The sequence below is a fragment of the Hemicordylus capensis genome, chromosome 6 (assembly GCF_027244095.1).
Source record: "Hemicordylus capensis ecotype Gifberg chromosome 6, rHemCap1.1.pri, whole genome shotgun sequence".
NCBI classification, from domain to species: domain Eukaryota; kingdom Metazoa; phylum Chordata; class Lepidosauria; order Squamata; family Cordylidae; genus Hemicordylus; species Hemicordylus capensis.
In genome coordinates this window covers 133,459,231-133,471,320 of record NC_069662.1, presented here as the reverse complement: position 1 = coordinate 133,471,320, position 12,090 = coordinate 133,459,231, and the positions used below count along the sequence as shown (strand labels likewise).

The 12,090-nt window shown below is 46.9% G+C and overlaps 1 protein-coding gene across 1 annotated transcript; it reads left to right on the top strand.

The window, feature by feature from the left end:
* The first annotated feature begins 6,287 nt into the window (after positions 1-6,287).
* Positions 6,288-10,692, top strand: FZD1 (frizzled class receptor 1). The gene has a single exon (XM_053264900.1). The coding sequence runs from the start codon at positions 6,785-6,787 to the stop codon at positions 8,600-8,602; it is 1,818 nt and encodes a 605-aa protein (XP_053120875.1). The 5' UTR covers positions 6,288-6,784; the 3' UTR covers positions 8,603-10,692.
* The last annotated feature ends 1,398 nt before the right edge of the window (positions 10,693-12,090 follow it).

Sequence of the window (12,090 nt, the reverse complement as noted above, 5' to 3'; positions counted from 1 at the left end):
TTTTATTTTATTAGTAAGTTCCAGCTCTCTGAACCAGAAATGAATTTGTTTGATTGTCCATGATGGACCCATCTAGGAAATGGAGTGAAATGTAAGCTTGGAAATTTCTGGGATAACAAGGCTGTAGCCAGAGGTGCACCTAGGTAATTTTGGAGCCTGGACCTTTGGAGGCCCCTCTCCCCTGCAAATTAAGCATCATCATGCTCTGCTGGGCAACCACACCACTTGGGACAGACTAAAGAGGATTTGGGGAGGCACAGGGGCCATGGAGGCCCTGGACTTCGGCTCTAAGACCAGGAGTAAGAGCGTCTGTAGCTAGCCCACATCTCTAGGAAAGTCTGCAAAAATGAACAGGGAACCAGGAATGATCAAATAACCAACAAAAACGTCTACAACCCTGTCACCAAGCCTACATGTGTGTCTACTTTGATATATTCAAACATTGAGAAATCCACCCTGAGCCAAAGGAACCTTGGGAAGGCATTGCTGGTGGGCCTGCCAGGGGTGAACATATGAAGATGTCTTATATTAAGTCAAACATCTAGGTCTACAATGCCTGGCAGTAGCTCGCCAGGATTTCAGAGAGATATTTCCTAGCAATACCTGGAAATACTGCCAGAGATTGGACCTTTGATCTTCTGCCTGCAAAGCATGTGCTCTGCTACTGACCTATAGTTCTTCCTCAGGTGGTTCTTCCTCAGGTGGGATTTGGAGCACTATCACCCTCAAACAAATTATCAGAGCCTGTGCAGCTCTGGTTCAGCACACAGCTGCCAAGTGATAATGCAGCAGGGAATGTTGACCAGAACACAGAAGAATACTCCAGAACAAATCTGACCAGACATGGAAAAATGTGTGCTGTTCTGTGTTGGGAGGGAGAGATTCCCCTTTACTGTGTGCTTCTAATCTGCAGTGTTCTTCAAGGCAGGGCTGCAAATGCACTGCAGACTGCAATGCAAAACTTGTGCGCACTCTGTGAGTGTGGCTTGTTCTGGCCATAGGGAACAATAAGGGACTTGAAATTTTCCCCAGGGTAGCTCCCGGGGACACCAAAGTGGGTTGTGTGGAAGGGCATGATAGGTGCTACCTCCCACCCAACCCACAAAAGAAATTGGCAAGCGGGCAATTTTAAACAAATTTTTAATCTGTTTCACCCAAACCCCAAGGATTAGGAGGAGGAGGGTGATAAAGAACTTTATTTGTTAGCTGCCCCATAACATATTGTTCTCTGGGCAACTTACAACACAACATTAAAACATGAGATAAAAACACACAACTTACTAAATCATGACATAACAAAAAGTGGTGGGGGGGAGTAAATAACAAAACATAACACAAAACCATTTTAAAAACATTTTTTAAAAATCAGTTACAATCAGATCAAAAAAATAAAATTTTAAAGGCCTGAGTGAACAAAAGGATCTCTGTGGTTGGTATAACGCTCACTGAGGCAATTCCCATGATCAGTGGGAGGGAGCCCAGCTAAGGGAGCTCAGCCTGGTTTCCAGTGATCCCCAGAGCCACCAGGTTGCAGGTGAGCCCGGTTGTTCCATGGTGGCTAGCCCGCCTAACAACCCCTCCCCTTAACAAGGTTAATGGAGTGAGCGCTTGGTTAACCTTGTTTTTGCAACCGTGTGTCAGCCACGGCTGACAAACTTGGGTGTGGAGAGGGGGATCCCAGGAAGACACCACACACTCACGCGTGCCTTCCTAGGGCTCCGGGGGCCACGCAGCAGCGCTCCCCTTCCTCCGGAGCTCCCTGGTGAACCGTGGCCAGGCGCAGGAGCACCCAACCAAAACCACTGCATGTCTGAGCGGCCAATCTGGTCTCCCAGCAATGAGTGACTGCTCATGTGCGGGGAGAGTGGGCTAAGCCCGTTCTCCCTGCTGAACCCCATGAGGCTCTACACATTGATCGTGTGTAGAGCCTCACTCTCAAAGAACTGCACTGATCAATCCACAGTGCTGATTTAACTCCTAAGCAGGCTGAGCTGTGGCTCCTGAGCCTTAATGTTGCCTATTGCCAGTTCGCCTGCTATTAGAAACCTTTCGCCAGTTCATCTGCTATTAGCCACCAGCGACAGGGCCTTCTCCGTAGTGGCCTCCTTCCTACAGAATAGCCTTCCAAGGGAGGTGTGTTGCACCAGGTCATTGCAGGGGTTTTTTTTAGAAAGGGTCTAACCAGTATCTGTGTATTATTGGGTGTGCTTTGGGGAGAACTGTAGCTCAGTGGTAGAGCATTTGCTCTGCATGCAGAAGGCCCCAGGTTCAGCTCCTGTCAGGTGAGGGAAGACCTGTGTCTCGAACCCTGGAGTGCTGCTGCCAATCAGAGTAGTTACTACTGACCTAGATGGACCAATGGTCTGACTCAGTATAAGGCAACTTCCTATTAATACTCAGCTGCAGTAGCTCCTCTTTGGTTCTGTTACATATGGAACTGCCTTTCTGTTGTTCTTTATGACATTGATGGATTGGTTTTTAATGTAAATATTCATTGCATTTTACTTTGACAATCCTTTTTGTATCAGTGTGATAAAAATGAAATACCATTCTGAGGGGCACCAGTCACCGCTGACTTTTACAAAACCAGAACATTTCCTATTCTAGAAACAAACTCTCATTTTGTAAATGGACATTGTGAAGCCCCAAATTAAAAAATAAAATCTTAGCTGGGGCAGGTTGGTGGTTTAGGTAGGGTAAGTACACCTACTGCTGCCTCATCCAAATGCTTCATTCTGTGAGAGGGGAATAGAATAGGGGTATTTTTTCCTAGAGGGCAAGATAAGTTCTTATTAAAAAATCTCAGGCAGATCTATCAATGACTACTAGTCTTGATGGCTATAGGTTACCTTGCCTCCAAGTTCAGAGGCAGGATATCACTAAACAGCAGTTATAGGGGAGCAACAGCAGGAAAGAGGGGACACCTTCATCTCCTGCTTGTGGGCACCTGGTGGGTCATGTGGGAAACAGGATGCTGGACTAGACAGGCCTTGGGCCTGATCCAGCAAGGCTCTTCTTATGTTCTTATAATTATTTACCACATTTATATCCTGCTTTTCTTCCAAGGTGTCCAGAGTAGTGTACATGGTTTTGTTTATCCTCACAACAAGCCTGTGAGGTAGGTTAGGGTGAGTGATAAGTGACTGGCCTAGAGTCACCCAGTGAGTTTCATGGCTGAACAGGGATTTGAACTCAGGCCTCCCCAGGCAGTTTGCCTCTACTGTCACTGGCAGCAGGGAAGCAGCCTTAATTGTGCAAACACTTGCCCTTGGCCCTAGCCACCTGTGGTATGCTTGCATCTTTTGTCCTTGAAACATTTTCCTTTCAGTCCCAAGAGTTATTACAGTGACAGCTGGTGCTTTCACTGCTTTATAAGAGTAGTTGCAATATCAGAATCCTGCCAAAGAGGTCCACAGTCCAATTCGTGTAACTTCCTTGGCAATGGAAAATCCCTGTGTTATTGGGGGGTTTTTAGACAAAAGGCTGAAAACACCTTAAATCAGGCCTGCACAACCTAAGGCCTGGGGGCTGCATCCAGCCCCATGGGCCCTATTTTGCTGGCCTCTAGATAGGATGATACTCCAGCAATAGCAGGAGCCACAAAGGGCTCTTGGCTTCTTCCACTAACGAGCAGCAGCAACACAATGCATAGGGGGAACATAGGAAGCTGCCATATACCAAGACAGACCATTGGTCCATCTAGCTTAGTATTATCTACACAGACTGGCAGTGGCTCCTCCAAGGTTACAGGCAGAAGTCCCCCTGAGCCCTATCTTGGAGATGCTGCCAGGGAGGGAAGTTGGAACCTTCTGCTTGCAAACATGCAAATGCTCTCCCCAGAGTGCCCCATTCCCTGAGGGGAATACCGTATAGTGCTCACATGTAGTCTCCCTTTCATATGCAACCAGGACAGACCCTGTTTAGCAAAGGGGGCAGGTCATTCTTGCTACCACAAGACCAGCTTTCCTCGTGCATTTGGGCGCTTGAGACCAAATGAGATGCTTGTGGCAGGGATGGAATGGTGAACAAGTGGGCCAGTTGCTGCTACTTGAGGATTGGCAGTGAATGGAGTGGGCTGAAACAGAAGTAGCATCAGCATTGGTAGGGGGGTGCACAGTTAGAGAGCACCCCAGAAAGGTGGAGGGTCTTTTCTCGGTCATTTTGCTCTTCTCAAAATGGGGCCATCCTTTCCTCATAACGCCATCCTATACAATGTTGGTTAAAACTGTGGGTTCTTTGATGGAGTAAAAGATCCACATGTAGCTAATAGTTGATTTCATCAATATTAATAATTAACCATTTTTGATGTAATAGTGTGCACACCAAGTTATGGTTTGTTCTGGCCCACCAGGGCATTTGAGTTGTGCACCCCTGCCCTGAATCTTGGGTGACAGACAGACATCAGTAGATCTTAAGCCTCAGTTCTGGATAGAGTCACAGTTCCCCAGAAGGAGCAGATGCGCAATCTGGGAGTACCTCCAGATCCACAACTTTCCCTGGTATCCCAGGTTGAGGCGGTGGCCAGAGGTGCTTTCTATCAGCTTCGGCTGATACGCCAGCTGCATCCGTTTCTTCAGATGAACGACCTCAGGATGGTGGTACATCTGCTGGTAACCTCCAGACTGCAATGCGGGGCTGTCTTTGTACGTAGTCCGGAAACTGCAGTTGGTACAGCATGTGGCAGCCAGGTTAGTCTCTGGGTCATCTAAAGTAAAGTGTGCCATCGAGTCAGTGTCGACTCCTGGCGACCACAGAGCCCTGTGGTTGTCTTTGGTAGAATACAGGAGGGATTTACCATTGCCATCTCCCACGCAGTATGAGATGATGCCTTTCAGCATCTTCCTATATCGCTGCTGCACAATATAGGTCTTTCCCATACCAGCGGGGATTCAAACCGGCAGCCTCTGGCTTGCTAGTCAAGTCATTTCCCCACTGTGCCATTAGGTGGCTCTGGGCCATCTAGGAGAGAACATATTACTTCTGTGTTGAAAGAACTACACTGGCTGCTGACAAGTTTCCAGGCAAAAGGTGCTGGGTATAACCTATAAAGTCCTAAACAGCTTAGGCCCTGTGTATTTAAGAGAACATCTTCTTTGCTTTGAGCCTCATCATCACCCACTGAGACCATCCGGAGAGGTCCGTCTGCAGCTGTAACCAGCTTGTCTGGCAGCTACCCGGTGGCAAGCCTTTTCTGCGGCTGCCCTGAGATTCTGGAATGCAGTCCCTGTTGAGATGAGAGCCTTCCCATCTCTGACAACTTAAAAAAAAAATCTTTAAAGACCTACCTTTTCACCCAGCTTTTAAATTTAATTGTGATTTTAAACTGTTGTAAGGTTTTTATTTCTGTGTTTTAACTTTTTTAATGTTGTTGTGAGCCACCCAGAGACAGAACTTTGGGGCAGCATACAAATTTGATAGATAAATAAAATTAAAAAGTCTTAATTTTGCATTTGGTGTTTACTGTTCTACCCCTCTTCCCCCAAATGAGAGTAAACAAAGATGCAAGAGTCAAATTACTGGGCACAGAATCACCCCAAACATGCTGTTACATTAGTTTAGAAAGTTGTGTGTGCTTATTTGGAAGCAAGATGCACTGATTTGAACAGGTCTTACTCCCTAGTAAGTGTGCATAGGATTGTGGCCTTAAAAGTTGCTCCGGATTCTTGTGAAGCTGTATCTCCAAGTTTGACATTGCTCCCCGCAGTAATGCATTTTTAAAGTTCTGGAAAAAGAACTGTCATTTAAATTTTAATTTCTGGAAAGAAGCTGTGAGTGACATAGTTCGTGCCTTTAAAAAAATGAAATCATTATTTAGAATTTACAACTAGTTGCGGGTGGGCGGGACTGGGGAGAGCCACAGGAAGGGTGCCAAGAAACTGCCTCAAAAGATGTTTCTACAATCATTTTCAGTTATGATTATTATTTTGAACTGAAAGCTCCCTCCAAAGTTATGAACTCCAAACTTTAACGAGCAAACCTCTGTTCTGGACTTTATCTTCTCTCGCCCTTTCTCTAATTTATTAGTGTGAACCTCACCTCAGCATTCTGAAACGTAAAACTGAAAAGCAACTGTCTGCTCTCTTCTATTCATTAGCCACTCGCAGCATATGGGGCTATTCTCCTCCCAAGGTTTCCCCCTTTCTTCTTTTAAGGCAAAAGAAAGGTTTTTCTTTCCTCCTCCACAGCAACCTCAGTCCCCTCCCCCCCAGCCGCGCTTGGGTCCTGGAGAAGTTGGGAGGTAGGGGGGGAGAAAAGCACGGTATCGGATTCGGACGACATCTATCTCCTCCTGCGCTTGGAAGCGGGAAGAGATGTTGGGCTACGGTCCCTGACGCAGACAACTTAGGCGTCGGTTTCAAGGCTCCTCCCTTCTGGTGAAAGGCAGACTGCGGGGCGCCTGGAAACCGGTTCGAGGGAGAGAGGGCTTGAGGGATTGCCACAAATGGTCAGGCGGCAGCGGTGGCGGAGGAAGAAAAGGCGGCGGCGGTGGCAGCAGCAGCTACCAGAGCAGCTGCGCTCTGCCTGGCGGGCTGCAGAGAAGGAGAGCGCGCTGGCGGCGTGGCGGAGGAGCGAGCTGGGGTGGCCCCTTCCCGTCCTCTCCCCCCTCCCCACGCTGTCTCCCCTTCATGAGGCTCAAGTTTGAGCTGGCAGGAGAGGGACTAGGCAGAAGCAGCAGGCTGGCAAGGGAGGAGGAGGAGGAGGAGGAAGCGGCGGCGAGAGCGGCGGCGCGGAGGGCAGCAGCGGCACCTCCACTCACAGCAGCGGCAGGAGGCGCCGGGGAAGTATGGCTGAGAAGTGGGCTCGGCAAGTTTGCAACGGGGCCGAGGCGACGGCGGGGGGCGGCCAGGCCAGCGTGCGGCGCTCCCCGCGGCTGCTCCTGCGGCTGGTGGCGCTGCTGCTGTGGGCGGAGGCGCCGGTGCTCCCCGCGCGGGGCCAGGCGCACCAGCAGCAGCAGCAGCAGCAGTACAACGGCGAGCGGGGCATCTCGGTGCCGGACCACGGCTACTGCCAGCCCATCACCATCCCGCTGTGCACGGACATCGCCTACAACCAGACCATCATGCCCAACTTGCTGGGCCACACCAACCAGGAGGACGCCGGCCTGGAGGTGCACCAGTTCTACCCGCTGGTCAAGGTGCAGTGCTCGGCCGAGCTCAAGTTCTTCCTGTGCTCCATGTACGCGCCCGTCTGCACGGTGCTGGAGCAGGCGCTGCCTCCCTGCCGCTCCCTCTGCGAGCGGGCGCGCCAGGGCTGCGAGGCGCTCATGAACAAGTTCGGCTTCCAGTGGCCCGACACGCTGCGCTGCGAGAAGTTCCCCGTCCACGGCGCTGGCGAGCTCTGCGTGGGCCAGAACACCTCCGAGCGCGGCACGCCCACGCCCTCGCTGGGGCCCGAGTTCTGGACCAGCAACCCCCAGCTGCGGCCGGGCCTCGGCGCGGCGGGAGGCGGCGGGGCGGGAGGCGGAGGGAGCCACCTGGCGGAGCGGGCGGGCAGGTTCACCTGCCCCAGGGTGCTCAAGGTGCCCTCCTACCTCAACTACCGCTTCCTGGGCGAGAAGGACTGCGGGACCCCTTGCGAGCCCGGCCGCCCTTACGGGCTCATGTACTTTGGGCAGGAGGAGCTGCGCTTCTCGCGCACCTGGATTGGCATCTGGTCGGTGCTCTGCTGCGCCTCCACCCTCTTCACCGTCCTCACCTACCTGGTGGACATGAAGCGCTTCAGCTACCCAGAGAGGCCCATCATCTTCCTCTCGGGCTGCTATACGGCTGTGGCCGTGGCCTACATTGCCGGGTTCCTACTGGAGGAAAAAGTGGTCTGCAACGAGCGCTTCTCGGACGACGGCTCGCGGACAGTGGCCCAGGGCACCAAGCGGGAAGGCTGCACCATCCTCTTCATGATGCTCTACTTCTTTGGCATGGCCAGCTCCATCTGGTGGGTGATCCTCTCTCTCACCTGGTTCTTGGCCGCAGGCATGAAGTGGGGCCACGAGGCCATTGAGGCCAACTCGCAGTACTTCCACCTGGCCGCGTGGGCTGTGCCAGCCATCAAGACCATCACCATCTTGGCCCTGGGGCAGGTGGACGGGGATGTCCTCAGTGGTGTCTGCTTTGTGGGCATCAACAACGTGGATGCCTTGCGGGGCTTTGTGCTGGCTCCTTTATTTGTTTACTTGTTCATTGGCACCTCTTTCCTGCTAGCTGGATTTGTGTCCCTCTTCAGAATTAGGACCATTATGAAGCATGATGGCACCAAGACAGAAAAGCTGGAGAAGTTGATGGTGAGGATAGGAATTTTCAGTGTCCTGTACACGGTGCCTGCTACCATAGTAATTGCCTGCTATTTTTATGAGCAAGCTTTTAGGGAACAGTGGGAAAGGAGTTGGTTTGCTCAGAGCTGCAAGAGCTATGCCATCCCTTGTCCCAATAACCACCACCATCCACCTATGAGCCCTGACTTCACTGTCTTCATGATCAAGTATCTCATGACCTTAATTGTTGGCATCACTTCAGGCTTCTGGATCTGGTCTGGGAAAACACTCAATTCTTGGAGGAAGTTCTATACCAGACTCACCAACAGCAAGCAAGGGGAAACCACAGTGTGAAGTTCACACACCCCAATTAGCGATAGCAGGAGAAGGACTGTGCCATCTGTTTACTGTACTAGCCAGAGAGTGTAAAGGAAATGTTCACACAATCACTCTCCTAAGTCTTCTTGGACAGGAATATTCACCTCTAGCCTGCAGGGGAACTGAAAGGAAAGGCTGGTATAGGGAGGGATGAGCCTTTTTCTCCCTCTCTTCTGCTGGGACTAAACTTACAATAAAGTTGAAAATGTGGCTTTGAGGTTTTGTAAATAGCTTCTGTAAGATTTTGTAAGTATATTTGTATTTAAATTGCAAAGTTCTCACTTTTGTAATTATTTAGAACTTTTTTTAACCCATTTGCAGATATTTCTCCTTTCAAAAAACCCCTGAAATCTGATTTTTCATTCCATTTTATTTTTAGTACAAGATGGACAGATAGAAACCAAAGCAAGCCCAGTGATCCTTCTTTTCTCTCCTCTCACCCCACACCATGCATTGTACTGGTTGCTTGTCAAGTCCTTTGGTCCAGGATTAAGGCTGACTAATTCATAAGTGGTCATAATACAGGAATCCTTTACAAGGCATCCTGCTGATTTCAGTAGAATGAATGATTTAGGGAAAGTTGTCTTGGTTGATGGCACAGCCCACGGGGTGTGCTTCATGACACATGCAGGCTGGGAGAGGGAATGGCTCTGTATGACCTGAAGGAATAAAAGAGCAAGCAGTTTTACCTGTTCCAGTTCCACTGAGGGAGGAGTCTGAGTGAGGGAACTTTGTTACCCAACTGCATGCTTAGACCTTGCCTAAGAAAACTTGCTCTCAGCCACCAGACTCCTGGTGAGAAACAGGCTCCTAAGTAAAGGTATAACCTGTTTGAAGAAGTGTGGAATTGTATGGTTAGGAACGAAAGTTTCTCACCAGCTGCTCCTGCATGGCATAATATGATTGCTCTTAAAAACTGTAACTTTTTCTCCTAATTTTGTGTAATCGAATTTACCATTTGTTTTTTAAGCCAGGAGCTCAAGCTTTCAGTTTTGCAGAAATAGGACCATTGGTTCTCACCTTTTCTCTGAAATGGGAAGGAGGATTGTATATTTGACTGTGATTTGGTACTCTGCTTCTTAACAATTCACATCTTTGGTAGATTTTTTGTTTTTCTGTGTAACAAGCTTGCTTGAAGAGAAGTACCAGGAAGGCAGTATAGGGTTGATTTTGCAGATGAACACATTTTTACCAAGAAAAACAGAAGCATAAACCTAGTAAAAGCTTTTAGCAACTCAGATTATTCAGATTTTTAAAAGTGCTTCCATTGGCTTGTCATTTTTACAAATCCTTCTGGTGCTTTTAATTCCTTCATTAATAGGTGATTGAAAGGCATAATAATTTATGCAACTGGTAAAAAGAAATCTAAAATAACTGATAGAGTGTGAGACCCCAAAGAATCTCCAAGTCAGATATTCCAATATAGTAATTTATATGTAAAGCTAAGAAAGCTTGTGTATGATTGGTCTACTCTTTCTAAACTGTTACGGCTCCCTATTTCCTTAACAGGTTTAAACAAGATGTGTCAAATTTGACAAACATTTTAATATTTAATCCTTTGTATGGCAAAACAGATGTGCTGGTTTTCTGATTGTACTATTTCAAACTTCTTATATAAGCACCTGTCAAATATTATCTATGACTTACCATTCCCAAAAATGCATAGCTGTGTAAATTTGGTATGCATTTATTTCTGTTCACTATTGCAAGATCATCTATATTTATAGAGGAATAGAAGTTTATATATAAATATATATAATACATATTTTTAATTTCTTTGAAATAAATTGAGGTTTTGTACAAAATTACCTTGTCTTTTACAAGTTTTTCCTCAAATTTAATATGTGCTTACTGTAGTGTTAATACTATAGGTGTAGGATTGTTTTAAATCTAGTAAAAACAGCCTATATTGTGTAGTTCTGTTATAATTAATCCAACTGATATTCACACACGCCTAGTAGAACTAATGAAAGCTGTGTACAATTAAGGGAATAGTGCTGATGGTATGAAATTTGAGAAGAAAACGAGCTTGTAAATTATTTTCTTCAAAATATCAACTGGAAATACCCTTTTGTACTACACTTATTCCTGTAATGTAACACGTGAAAAAGTGTCACACTGTTCAAATTGCTTTTAGGATATAGTGGTTTACATCAGCAGACCTTTTCGTAAAATGTCTTTAAGCAATTCTTTTCTTAGCTGTTTAGAATGCTTAAGTTGGCCGCAAATACAACATGAAAGGGGAGAAAAGCATTTATTCCAGCTCTTTGAGGTGGGTAGGACACAGAGAATGAGGGATCCTCCATTTCCAGAGTGGCCCATCAGAGTAGGCATTTATTTTGATTGAAATACTTGGTAGTAAGTCTGAGTCCTAGTTTTTCAGTTTGTCACTGACTAGGTAGCATTTTTAAGTATTGTGTTACTGCCCTTAAGAATGTATCAGTTGTACAAGAAAAAATTTGGGTAAATAGTAAGATTCATAATATGATGGTTCAAAAAGTTTTAATATATGAGAAAAGGTAACTTTTGCCCTAAATAGAAACTGTAAAAACAGATTAACTGTAAATCTGTTCTAGCATAAAAAAGACATTCAAGCTATCTTAATTGGCATTTCACTTAAAGTGGCCTAAGCCAGAGTATTTAATTTTATTTGATATGTCGTTCCATTCTGGTCAGATGAATTTTACAGTTTAAAATATATTACGTTCTTTTTAATGATCAGTGCTGTCAAGCTAAATTTGTGTGTGCAGAATGGCATACACAAAGGGGGAACATACTGAGGCTGCAGTACATTGAGCATGCTTATGAATTCCACCAAAAAGGGTGGGGGGGGATTTTCCAAATAATGACTACTAGGAGCCCCAGATATTAGTATTCTAAATCTAATCAGCAATGGGCCACTTCTTGGTGATTCCCCCCCCCCCCATATCATTGCTCCTAGCTCTCTTTTTTTGGTGGGGGGAGCAATACATTTTTTTTGGTTTACTATCAGTTTCATGTAGGAAGAGGACATATGAGGCTGCCTTTTTATGGCAATCCTACAACCACCTTTTGTAAAAACTACATAGAAGAGGTTGAAGGAAGCTAGACAGAGCCTGTATTGGGCATACCATGTTCGATGGAGATTACCCCACTGGCTTTTCTTGCCCCCTCAAAAATAATACAAGTAGTGTTTGTTCTGATGAGTGTCTCTCTAAAGCAGACTGAACTCCCACCTTGTGCTCACTCAGGGCTCGCTTCTGTCAGCCCTGTGCAGGGCTATAGCAGAGTAACCTAGGCATGCAGATGCTGAACCCTAACTTACTTTGTTGCAAGGGTACTTTCACGCCTGCTTCACATTTGTAGCACAGCATAAACAACTTCACTGATTCTTTCTGTATTCTATATTGCAGGGATTTTAATTTGTCATTATTCTAACGGTTTTTAGATGCAGTTGTGGTCAGTCGAAACCTATGTGGTGCATC

Coding starts and splice junctions, on each gene's coding strand:
- FZD1 (XM_053264900.1), top strand. CDS start 6,785: ATGGCTGAGAAGTGGGCTCGGCAAGTTTGCAACGGGGCCGAGGCGACG.